Here is a 13,498-nt window from a genome sequence, read left to right as displayed (position 1 = left end):
ATCCGGTGCCTGACCTAACGGGAGTTCACCGTCACTTTAAACAACACACCGCTTAACTGCATTAAACCTGTGTGAAAAGGATGCACATCAACACAATGACCCACAGCGAAGGAAGGTAGGTGTGTGTGTTTGTAGGGTTTTAAGGGTCCAGACACGCGAAAGGGACGCGTGCACCAGCTGTTGTTTGTTGTTGTTGTTGAGTATGTAAATTTGGAAAGCGAATTCGGAGTGTCTTTCTTTGCATCTGATAATATATTATTTATAATTGCAACAAATCTTTCGTTTACAGCATGGGTATAACTAGAAAATGATAGGCTACCATTGTGTCAGTATATTCGGGGAACCTGTCTTCCTGAAAGACATTTCACAGGTCAGCGTTCACTCGAACTAAGGGTTCTGTGCGCTTGTTCCGTTGTTAATTAACCCGCAACTAAACAAAACTTTAAAACGCCGACGTGTCTCGCAACAAACCCGTTTTAAATATCCTGCGGATAGAAGCGGTCTGCTTTTTGCTATCAGCACCTGCTACACTAAAACAGAGAAACAATGTTAGGAAGGAAAGTAGGTGCTTTCTGCATTGTGCGAAAATGAACACGCACACAGACAGTCTCCTCCCATGGGAGGGGTCTCTGAACAGCATTTAAAAGCTCTTCGAGAGCGGGTAGGACAACAGACTAACGCAAGACAGTCAGCCGGCTTAACTCGTGGAGTTTTAAAAAGGATATACATCATGGAAGAAATAGGCATAGTAAGTGATTTGTTGAAAAGTTATGTCAGTATGTTAATATGCTTTAATAAAACTGAGTAAAGTTATAGACATTGTATGGTTAACTAAAACGATACTGCATATTTGAAAATAAGTACAAGTGATATTATTGTTGATTTGTGTTGCACGTTATTTTGTTTTTCTGCAGAGATGCAAATAGCAACTTATGCACTTTTTATTTACAAAGAATGGTTCACTGCAAGAGCAAGTGATAATTTATAATCATCTCTGTAGCATACATCAGAACAAAAAAGGATTTTAAAATTTTGCGAGAATTACATCAACGGTGCGACTGCAGTGATTCTGTGCATTTTGCAACACTAACGTGATTGTTCTTTGCTTGCAGAGCATAACTCTGGACTATGACTACAACAGTTCTGAGTCCGGATCGGGAGATCTCATTGAGTATGCCCTGGAGGAACCCTGTGAGCCTGTCCTCAGCGGAGAGTTCCAGAAAATCTTCCTCCCGACGGTGTACGGAATAATCTTTGTTTTGGGTGTCGTGGGGAACGGACTGGTGGTGGTGGTGATGGGCTACCAGAAAAAAACGAGAACCATGACGGACAAGTACAGGCTGCACCTGTCCGTGGCTGACCTGCTGTTCGTCCTCACGCTGCCGTTCTGGGCGGTGGATGCAGTCAGCAGCTGGTACTTTGGCGGGTTTCTCTGCGTCGCGGTACACATGATCTACACCGTGAACCTGTACAGCAGCGTGCTGATTCTAGCGTTCATCAGCTTGGACAGGTACCTCGCCATCGTGCACGCCACCAACAGTCAGGCTCCGCGAAGGCTGCTGGCGGAGAGAGTGATCTACGTGGGCGTGTGGCTGCCTGCCGCTCTCCTCACTGTTCCCGATCTGGTGTTCGCTACGACGCAGGACACGGGTTCCCGCACTATCTGCGAGCGCATCTTCCCGCAGGCGTCCAGCGACATCTGGAAGGCGGTGTTCCGCTTCCAGCACATCTTCGTGGGGTTCGTCATCCCGGGCCTGATCATCCTCACCTGCTACTGCATCATCATCAGCAAGCTGTCGCAGGGCTCCAAGGGCCAGCTGAAGCGCAAGGCCCTGAAGACCACGGTGATCCTCATCCTCTGCTTCTTCAGTTGCTGGCTGCCCTACTGCTGTGGCATCTTCGTGGACACCCTGCTGATGCTCAACGTCATCCCTTACAAGTGCAGCCTGCAGCAGAGTCTGGCCACATGGATCCTCGTCACCGAAGCGCTGGCCTACTTCCACTGCTGCCTCAACCCCATCCTCTACGCCTTCCTGGGGGTGAAGTTCAAGAAGTCCGCCCGCAGCGCCTTCACCGCCAGCCAGGGGTCCAGCCTGAAGATGCTGGCCAAGAAGAGAGTTGGGCTCTCGTCCGTTTCAACAGAGTCGGAGTCTTCGAGTTTCCATTCAAGCTAACGGACTTTGCCTATATGTCAGCAACTCTTTTTGGACTGAAGCTATACTTGGAAACAAGGGACAGAATGCATGTACATAGTTTGTAAATTTGTTTAAAACTTTTAAGATTTTTCTATTGTCATATCTGTTTAATTTAAGCTTTCTATCCATTTACTGATGTAAAGATGAATCTTCAGGCAGAGCCTGCTGGCCATGGATTGGTTGTTTCTTTTTAAAGGTCATTTTCATAGTCTGGAATAACAAGTCCTGCAGACAAAATCAGGATCATGAACAACAAAACAAGCCAAAGTCTGCAAGCATGGATCAGGAGTGCAAAACTTTAAAGCTGTGTAGATTACTGTCTACTATTGATATAAAAATTATGCAGCGTGCATAGAATGAGCTGTTTTCCAAGCTTTGTGTTAGCACTTAAGTCTGAATTACCACTGAGAAGCTGCTATGTGTTAACTGTAGTTTGAAACGTGAATGTTTGCTGGAAGCCTTCCTGAGGAGTTTAATAATGTCTGGATCATTTTCAAAATTTCTGCATTTACTGCCAAAATGTTAATAATAAAAACTTGTGACCTGAACATGTTTGTGTGTCTTATCAAACCCCGCAGCTGGCTTTGTGGCTCCAAACTAACCTTCACTTTTAAGAGGGGTGTGGATCAGTGGAGGGGAGAGGCAGGGGGTTGGGGTGGGGGTGGGGGTAGGGGGGGTGTGATGGACAGTCATCCACCTGATCAGACTGAAAGGACAATGACTGGGGGCCCCTCCCTTTACCAGAACATCTGCTATTTACGTCTTTCGCATGCATTCAGGGCACAATGACACAAAAGTGTAGGCAGACCACAGCTCCCGGGAGACAGAGTTATCTGATTGGATACACAAGCGCGCTCCCAGCACACCTCCGGCCCGCTGCTGGCCCTTTGGGGCATGCAAGTCCCCCTCAGCCACACCAGGGGCACTGCGGGGCCCCTCGGCTTCAGCAGTCCCCCACACACACTCGGGTTCACCTTCTGGCTGTGAAATGTGATCACACCGCCCTCTGTCACGGTGCATCTGCAACCACTGCCTTTTCCACTGCTGTCCCAACAATGCAGAGAGCATTGCATTGCATTACATTATTGCCACTTAGCAGACACTCTTATCCAGAGCGACTTACAGTTGTTACATGTTACCCATTTGTACTGCTGGATATTTTACTGAGGCAAAGCCCAAGGGTACAGCAGCAGTGCCCCAGTGGGGAATTGAACCAGCAACCTTAACCACTATGCTACACTGCTGCCATTAGGATCTGAGAGACAGGGGAGAGATCTGCATAATAACAGGCCGTTATAAGTAACTGCTCCTCTGAAATACGACATTGACACATTATAGTGTGTACACTATATAAATAATCATGTGTAATTAAAAAATCAATAGGAGATTTAATTTTTCATTGTTTAATTTTTTTTTATTTGAATTTTTGATATTAACTTGGGTGCACTTATCTAGAGTGAGACAGTGCTGTAGAGAAATGATAATAAACATATGTATAAAACAGACACTGTGCTTGTAACTTAAGGATGAATTTTGAATCATCAGCTTTAATACATATATATATATACTGATGTAATATGATACTGGAATAACAATAAAATGGTATGGAAACAGTAAATAAAATCATGCCAACATTTTCCATTCAGTGACTTTGAATACAACACCAGATACAATTGCTTTTCTGACTTCAAGGCAGTCATGTTCATTATAATTAATATGGGAGCAATTAATTTTCATTGTTCCCTTTATGTATTATGATGGGACTGTGAAGATTTAGTTTGTCTTGGAGGAAATCAACAGAAATGTATTTGATCTGAAATTTACACTGAGTGTTGATTTCTGTTCTGTAGTAGCCACATCAATGTAGAGGCCAGCTGCTACTGGCCAGCAAGCTAGCATTAGCATTTGTTAAAGGTGTTAAGTGCTCGATCGGACTCAGAGTCCTAAAGCTGTTCCTTTGCTCAGATTTGTCTGCCTGCCGGTAGTTGTTAAGAAGCAGGAAGCAGTCAGTGAGTTTTTTTCATTTGGAAATGCAGCAGAATGGAGCTTCCATTAGCATAAAAGCTGAGCCGCTTGTGTCCTCTCTAAACGCCAGGCTGAGTCGGTGCCCCTCTCTGCCGACCTCGCCTGCTACTCCAGCCATTTGCAAAGCTCTCAGATAAATGGGTGGCTTCCATTGGGCTATAGGACATTCCCCATCGCCACCTGCAGCCCTGCAGAGTACAGGTGAAAATCACCTGATTCACCTGTAATCACCTGAGACTCTCTTAAGCGGGGTCTCATTCGTGGTACCGGGGAAACCCAAACACAAGCTGCAGCTACTGGCCAGCCAGCTGTGGGGCTCATAGCGTTGGGTTGCAGTGTGGCATTGTGGGTAACAGCACCAGTTACCACACTGTCAGGATTGTAATCCCAGTTATGGGCACCCAACATGAATCGCTGTGGAGATATTTTATTTATATGTAAAATGTTAGCTTTCCTGGGCACAACTGTCTGTTAATAATCTGATAGCAGAAGATGTTCTGTAGACTTATCTGTGAGCACACAGTGCTGTTCAGAAACACAGTGGCCAACATCACATCTTTGGGAAAATGCATTTCTTTCAAACATGTGTGGTGAAGACAGGCAGCTAGTTCTGTATATTGTATTTGAAAGGTGGATTTCTTCAGGTGTTTTTGTGATTTGTTATCATAGAAAAACCCTTCAGTTTGAGAGAGGTCCCTAGCAACTTTTAATAAAACATTCAGCAATCTTCCTGACAGACTTTTAGCATGCATAGTGTTGCCAGGGAGAGACAGGGAGCTTTTGCTCTCGTGTTGTAAAAGGTCTGAATCTGGAGCTATTGACATGTCAAGGTCCTTTATCGTTCAACCACTGCAAGCTCAGATAGCCAGAACTCCGAAGAATAGAGGGTGATTCTCAAAGGACTTGCATTTAAGCTCATTATAATCAGGATGTTTACATAAGTGGGGCTTTTGGGAGAACTTCTCGCAATATGAAGATCATTTTCACGCTGGGTTTATTGTGATATGAGGCCCGGGGTGAAATACAGAGCCCAGGACTCAGGCCCCACAGGCCGGGGGGTTATTATTAATATTTATATTGTTTGGAGGGGAAACGATCACCAGGAAGTCAGCTTCCTGCTGCAGGCCCTCCTGGGGCCAGTGAGCTGTGAAGCAGTCAGTGCTGGGTTCAGACCTCCCCCATCATTACCCTGGCGGGGGAAGGCATTCACAGTAACTGCAGGTTTTTCTTGGCTTGCGTTTGCCTTCCCTGGGAGTGGTCTTCATTCACTTGGCTTTTGTTTCAGTTATTAATTCAGCTGGTATTCAGTGCCCTCACAGTATTCACACCCAGGGGTGTCTGCACCGATTCACGGCACCAGCTGATAACATCTCCTCCACAGTGATGCCATGTAAGGCAGCATTGATTCCAGCTGCTACGTCATTCGCTGACTGTTTCAGCTTTCCTTAATTGTTCACAGTTTTTTTGCTCATCGAAAACCTGTGGTGTGTTTTTTACTTATGTGCAGAAAAAAAATACACACATTCTCAAATGTCAGCTGTCCATCAGATGTAATCAATCTGTTTAAACACAAATTATCTGTGTTAAAAATGAGTTTTGACTTAAAAGAGTAACAGTGATGAGGTACCAAAGTAGCCTTTGAAAGAAAGCCCGTGTGTGGAGAAGTGGGAGCACAGACAGCTGTCAGTGGGCATCTCTGCCTTCTGTACTGGCTCTTTATTGCTGAGGCCATATTGTTTATTGGCTACCCGGAGACAGACCAGTTTGCTGACTGAAGACTGTTTATATTCAAGATGTGGATCCACCATAAAACAATTAAACACGCGTTTTTGGAGAGATAACATTTCCATTAAGGGGTGAACAAATGCTTTCAGCCAGGTATCTCACAGACAGGTCAAATACAGTTTAATGAGAAATATTGCAGCACTAGGATTCAAAATATTAAAAGATAATTCAAAGTAAACAAGATAACACTTTGTCCGATGGAATGCTTCAAACTTAAAATAGAGCCAAGGGATCTGTAGGTTATCAGCATTCATATGGACATTAAAGGCGTGTGTTTGTGAATTTGAGCGTGCGTGTGTGTGTGTGTGGTTAAATTTGATTTTTTTTTTTATTCTGGAAAAAAATCTAAATTCAATTGCGTTTCACCACAGAAGATTGCTACAGACTGAAGTGCGTACAGATACACTCGAGTTCAGTTTGTTCCGACGTAAAAGCCATCCATGTGTAATGACGCGAGACAGCGCTCAGCCAGCCAGCAAGTACAGTACAGCCGAAATGTTCCCCAACCGTCATCTGCAACTCGCTAGACCGGCCCAGAAAGATCGCTGAAGATGACGGCTGTTACAACCCAGCTTTCCAAGTGTCTTCTGGGAATATCGGCGACTGATTTCCAAAACTCTATTCCAATTTATGATTCATCCAAAAAAAAATCACGTATCTCCTCACATGCGCATCAGGAGTCAGATGTTTACCTCCGTGCAATACAACCTCATTTAAACATGCAGAATTTGCACTCATCCGCATACGGTCACACAGTAAAGGACCAATTCGCATCAGTTTGCACTCTCTTCCTCATTCCTCTCTTCTTGTCGAAGCTCAGTCCATAGAGATTGCCCTAGTAACCCTAACAACATCTAATGATTTACCCAAAGCCACACCCTTCCGCACATAGCTGTATGTCTGACCACATGCGTGAGAGAAGGAACGAAACAACGTGGCGTGGTTGTATGGCAAAAGCTTTTTATTAGTAGCCTATCAGCTTAGGAGCTTACTATCAGTCCAAGTGTTGAACTTCACTGTCATAAATAATTGAATGAAGATGTCTACCGTTAATTAAGTCTTAATCTAATCATTGTGTATTTTCATAATTATTTTCATTTTGGAGGGACGCTATAAGTCACGATCACATCTTATTAAATGTAAGATTAACTGGAATATAAAAAGTGAACATGAATGGTAAATTAAATATGTCAGACATTGCGGATAACGTGAATAGACTGAAAATGGATGGCCTGCATCAACAACAAAGGCTGATGTGACGTCACCGTATCGGTGTCAAATTTATTCTCGAATTTTCAAAACCTGGGAAACGATCAGCTTTTACGAATATCGTTAATTTCTACAGAAGAGAAGACAGCGCATATAACGCACTGTACGTTCATATACGTACAGATAAATATGATCTGTACAGTTTCCCCCAGCTTTAAAATACGCCGGGGTCATGCGTCCACTATAAGCTCATTTCTCTGATTTAAAAATCAGATGGCGTGTGCAGCGTCTACTTTGAAGTTCCGTTTGGTAACAAACGCTTGTTTCTCTGTGTGCGTAATTTCCAGGTTACTTATTTGCAGCGCATCGAATAAGCAAGCAGCTCTTTGCCTGATCCTTTAGTTAAACGAGGTCTGAAAAGGTTAATTATTTGAGAAGAACGGATAAAACCATCTCACTATTTCCGCTATTCAACTAATGAGACTGAAGAAGTTTCAAGCGTAAAAGTAGTTGTATAAATCTAAATTACTTTAGTCAGTTTAAGCAATAATATCTGATTAAAAAACTTGGCACATGTAATAATGTAAACTAGCTAGCAGTAATGTTAGATTAGTCATCACGTTTACTATTGGTTGTTCATATTTTTGCAACCGTCAGATGTGTAATTTAAGATACACCTACCCACAGGAGTTGATCTTTTACAAATTATATAAAATATGTCAAGGAAGAATGAGTAAATATATACTGGACATATTTTTCCATGTTTCCTACAAGGTAGATACACAACAAATAAGAAAATTGTTGTATGTATGTTTTTTCCAGGATATATATATGGCTATAATATGTATATTTTTGGGGATAGTTTTAATTCAGAGATTACAAATATATGTATAGCACAGAGAGAGAAGAAAAATCTTGCCATATGTCAGTGAAGGAATAGGGTTCTGAAAGTGATAACATCAGTTTTGCAGATATAAAACCTGCTTTTCCACGTTTGTGACATATATTGAATTTCCAATGGATTGTAACCACAAGCCTATATATGATGCACAGACCTATGTTCGGTTTGTGCAGAGGGGGGCAACTTAAGTTCTCAGTGGACCTCAGAAATTTGCATCAGTCAGGACACTAACAGGTTTACGTTCATGCAAATTCTCATGGTACAGAGAACTGACCAGAGTAGAAGACAATAACAGATTTCAATACCTACTTCTGTTTTTAATGTGTTTTGTTTTTTTATTTCCTTTTCTTTTTTATTGCCTTATTTTATTGTTTTTACTGTGATTAATTATCTAAATTCCTTTTAACTTATTTTCTTGTCTACATTTGTGTGAAGCTCTTCAGACTACTGTCTGTATGATAAGGTGTTATACAAATGAAGATTTCTTTGTACTTTTATGCTAAATCCAGTCTGTCTTTTTGTCTTTTGAAAGCTGATACACTTTGAATTTCATTTCATACATAAGAAGCAGCAAAGGCAGCTCATAGATTAAGTACCTAGCTCGGAGGCAGAAAAATCTGAGCTATGCATGGTAAGCCTCAAGGCCTAGCTGAGAGGGAATTCGATATCGGAGTATCATTTTCAGGGTGGGGGCAGCTGCCCTCTTTAAGAGTGAAGACTGAATGATGGGATTAGAGAAAGGGCCTGGCCACTGAAAGGCAGTTAGCCGAAAGGCGCTCCTCCTACGGTTCCACCAGATGTTCCCACAGCTTTGTTGGTGCTGTGCTGCCAAAGGACAGGGGATGTTCATCTGTGTGGGTTTTTTCTTCTGTAAATGAACAGCCCTGCAAAGGAAAGGCTCAATTTCCTGCAGGCTGAAAAATTATGCATGTCGGGTCACCTTTTGGCGGATCAAAAGGGCGGCCTCTTCATTAGGGGAGCCTTTGATCTGGCAGAAATCAGTCATCCCTGAAGTCAGATGGCATTAAATGCGCCTCTCCCTCCAAACGGGACTCCTCCCTTTCCTCTTCCCCTCATTTTGTGTTAATGGGACTCCCCGCGCATTCACCCTCACGCAGCAGCACCACTGCTCAGACCTGCTCACGGTTTCAGTCCCGAATCGTGTCACTGAACCGTGAGAAAACACCTGAGTTACCCTCTCACCATCCGGTAAGAGGCTGCTGTGGGTCCGCCTCGGTGCCGCGCCAGGCCGGCAGACGCTGTGCCTGAACCAAAATGGCCGCTTGTTTTCATGCGTGAAGCTTCCAGGCCCTGTGCTGGGCCAGCTCAAACTGATGCAATCTCCTGTCTAAATGCAGGCCACTTACATCACTGGGTTTTCGGAAATCAGTCACTGAATTAGTGACTTCAAAGTGTAAGTGTCATTTTATCATTATCAGTGTCACTGATAAAGCTACATAATGCCACAGAGTAAGTTTCAGAAGACAGAATCTGTAAAAGTGTTAAAGTCCCATTCATACAAATAAGTACTGGAAAAAAAACTGTTTAGAGCCTGTAACAGGGTGCCTGGAACTGTCTGGTGAAGCAGTGTGATATACACTGCTCTCTGCTTTTGTCTCTGGTGGCTATTTTGGCACGTACAGTGGCCCCAGGAAAACAGGACAACACAGGCCAAAGAGGCTATAGAGAGTGATGCTATAGAGGCTAAGAGTGAGGCTAAAGAGTGATGCTAAAGTAGGGTGACCATACGTCCTCTTTTTCACAGACATGTCCTCTTTTTAAGACCTAAAAAATGCATCCCAAAAAGAGGACATGTCCGGGAAAAAGAGGACGTACGGTCACCCTAGCGAAAGAGGCTAAGGGTGAAGCAGTGCAGAGATCGCTGGCAGGTGCCACCGCTGCTGCTCCTGTGAAACGCTTCGCAGAAGCAGCACCTGTTGCTGCCTTTGTGTTCCTGCTCACACCTGGGTCCTGCGTTTCACACTCCTCTCAGACTCCTGTCATTTCCTCCAGAGATCCTGCTGTCAGTGGAGACCAAAGCTGGAAGCTGGCTGCCGGTGTCTGTCCGGCCACAACATCGGTAGTGTTAATTATCGAGTGTCTCCTGCGTCCGCCTCGAGTACGCACGCAGTCTAGCCACAACAGGGCTCTGAACAGGCAGACAGCCCCTCGACCCTGACTGAACCTCGCAGCGGAGCGCCCTCTCCTCAGCGCAACGCTGCAACCGCTGCAGCTGCTCCACACCCTTTGTTTCTTTCACGGTATTTTTGTTCACCTCAGTGACTAACAGACCCAGGACATTCTGCAAGAAATGGAAACATGCTTAAATTAATTTATAAAACTTAATGACACAGTACACTGGGCCTTAATGTGACTCAGGTAAAGAAGAGGCAGAGTCCGTAGTCCTACATTGTTGATTACAGCCAAGTCAATTTCACTGGTGTTCACAGGGAGCCATGAGGCTCTCTCCATGCTACAACCCCTTGCAGAGTTTGTCTGTCTGATACCTTTTATTTGATGCAATTTTAAAATGAGAAACTTGCTACATTGTTATGGTTTTAGCTGTGTGGTCGTTTCTGAGTCAAACAAATCAATAACCGTTACTTGAAACCCATGTTGACAAAATCAGCTGGGAAAGAGACAGCAAATATGTTTGGACAATATCAATATTTATTCCAATAAATGCTAACATTATAAAATCTATTATCTATTGTTTTTCATATTCAAATGAACAGTTGATTTAAATGTTGGATTAATTCATTGTTATGCACCCGTAGCGCAAGCTTGGTTTCCTACTTGTGCATTAGGCTAATCTCTCTGCTCCTGTCTGTGTAAACACCTTCAGATACTGTGTCCTAGAATTCACACACTCCTCCTGTTTGTGGAAGCAGGTGAAAACAATAGGATAAAAGGCTGGCTTACTTGAAATCTCGCGAAAGGAGAAAAAGCCGAGGTTGGGTGAGGAATGAAATCAGATTTCCCACAGGTCAAAAACTTCCTTCAGGAAGCAGGAGAAATAGACCTGGAAGTTTACTGGGCTTTGTGTTTTGTTTCGGGGGCTTCCTGCTGGGGGGGGGGGGGGGTTGCTGAGGGGGTCCGAGGCTGGCTGCGTGTCTGCTGCGCCCTCCTGCCCCCGCAGCTGAGAATTCGGCGCTGCCACAGGGTGGGGGCACCACCGCCTCACAGGCAAAGGATGCACATTGTTTCAGGATTCCTGTACTTGGGGGCCTGTTTTTTGTTTCCTAAACAAAGGCCTGTTTTTGCAGAAAATGGGATATCAGCACCACATTGTAAAAAGAATGAGTGGATAACAGGTCCTCAGAGTTGCGTTATATTGTACGTACAGAGGCCCACACCAAGGGTCACTGCCTGCTATAAACAGTATTTGGTGGTTAGAAGTGTGTATTTATAAGGGGCGTTCCTAAATTGTTCATAGCTAAAACAACAATTCACAGTGAACAGAAAGACATTCCATCCTGCCAAATACTTTAACATTGTAAAAGCACTCTCCATTTTTCTCAGGTATTTCATTAATATAAAAGTGGGAGGTACAAAGCAGTGATCATCTTATAGGTACAGTATCATGCCTTAGATCCTGTGCCATTTGCACAGTGAAACATGTACAGACCCACTGCTCGATTTATGCCACCTCCACAGTACCTCTCGCCGATTCGCATGAGAAAGAAAGTTCTCCTTCTTTGAATCCCACCTCTCTTTTCATGAGTTATGAAAATTATTTGCATCAACAGAAATAAGGAGTCTTGTGCAAATGGAGATAAAGAAATGTACACATGCCTGAAAGGTGCTTTTATCCGGAGCAATTTAAATCACTTCCGATTCTTTTTTTTGTGTGTTGTTCATTCATATAGCTGGATATGTAATGAGGCAGTTCAGATTACACACCATGCCAACAGCAGTGGTTTCCCAGGGAATGAAACTAGCAACCTCAAACGTGCTCATTGCGGCTTTGCCACAGCATTTTCGGGCCGGTCTGACCGCCTCGATGGCACAGTCACGGGTAGAATGCGTTGTGTTGTCTTGTTTGCATTATTGCATTGATCAAAACCATTGTGTCTGATAATTCAAGCGTCTGCAGTTTTTTTTTTTATCCTGGCTTGACTGACAAAGCTGTGTTGTGACCTGAAATCCCAGTACTGGTGTAGGTTTGAGATATGGTCAAAACACCAAAAAAGGAAGCAATACTGACGTATAGATACAAACAGTTTCTTGTGGGTCGGATATATAAGATAAGAGAATGCCCCCATTCCCACAGTGCACTGGGAATCAGAACTGCTCGAGATGCAGTGTTAGCGTGATACAGCTGTACTCCACTGGCCCATTTCCTCTTTTTGTTTTAGGCAATGGAGCAACAAATGACTCATGAGAAGGCAAGTGTCCTGCTGTGGTGAATGATTACTGTCCAAAACTGAGATTCACCGCCTCATCCCTCACTGGCCTACAGTTTCAGAGCTTGGTCTTGCTTACGCATTTTTTCCGTGAACACTATTTTAGAAACGGTTTTCTCTGGTAAAAAAGACACACCCACAGCTGCCAGGTGGACCACCACTCGCTTGTCAGGCTGGGTGAACCTGCACTTTCACACTGTTTATTTAAAGACCCTTTGTTTCTGTGTATTAGTCAGAGTTCGGACTGAAGCCCTGTATTTAAAGAGGAGCTTTCTATGCTGTACTGTAGCTGAGAGCATGAGGTCAAGAGAAAGGTCACATCAGCAGAATTTCCAGTGACCTTCCACCCCCGCTGGTGTGAAAACCAATGATGCCTCATTAGAAATGCATTCCAAAACACTGGATCACATGTCACATCTTACAAAGCAAAGTTTTCCTTCACCTGACTATGGCTACGATGGCCACTGTGTGTTTCCATACTATAGTCTTAGCTTATCTGATTTTACACCTTTCGACGGGTCTGACACTCCGTTACAGGGGAAGAGTCTGCACACTGACAGTGGTGGTGCACTGACCTTAGTGTCTGTAGCCTGTGAGCTACCCTGAGAGAGACTAAGTCACCCAGCAACAGGACAGAAACTGCACCTGGGGAACAAGTACAGAACACACCATTGACTATGGCGGAATGCAACTGTATTTAAACAAACAAAAAAAAACAGCAAAAGCCTTCCATTAGCAGGCCACACATATTGCTTGAGGCAGGTGCATGCAGCCCAGGTCTTGCTCTACGGGTAAACAAAGCAGGGAGGTTTGGTCTTTATCAGTCCTCGTAAATCAGATTAGAGTAGGTGCTGCCAAAGTTATCTCAGGCTTCATTACCTTGCAGTAAAGGTCTGATGCATGCTGGGTGGCTCCAGATTAATGACCTGCTAAACATACATGACAAAGATTCCTGCTGCCCACACTGATGCATAAAT

General features: G+C 43.9%; 1 protein-coding gene across 1 annotated transcript; it reads left to right on the top strand.

Annotated features, from left to right (window-relative positions):
• Positions 1-684: 684 nt before the first annotated feature.
• Positions 685-2,737, top strand: cxcr4a (chemokine (C-X-C motif) receptor 4a). The gene is made up of 2 exons (XM_036545207.1): positions 685-748; positions 1,113-2,737. The coding sequence occupies exons 1-2, from the start codon at positions 731-733 to the stop codon at positions 2,172-2,174; spliced, it is 1,080 nt and encodes a 359-aa protein (XP_036401100.1). The 5' UTR covers positions 685-730; the 3' UTR covers positions 2,175-2,737.
• The last annotated feature ends 10,761 nt before the right edge of the window (positions 2,738-13,498 follow it).

Source organism: Megalops cyprinoides, chromosome 14 (genome assembly GCF_013368585.1).
Source record: "Megalops cyprinoides isolate fMegCyp1 chromosome 14, fMegCyp1.pri, whole genome shotgun sequence".
Lineage (NCBI taxonomy): Eukaryota > Metazoa > Chordata > Actinopteri > Elopiformes > Megalopidae > Megalops > Megalops cyprinoides.
Note: the sequence above shows the minus strand (reverse complement) of the source record. Positions and strands in the feature narration are given on the sequence as shown.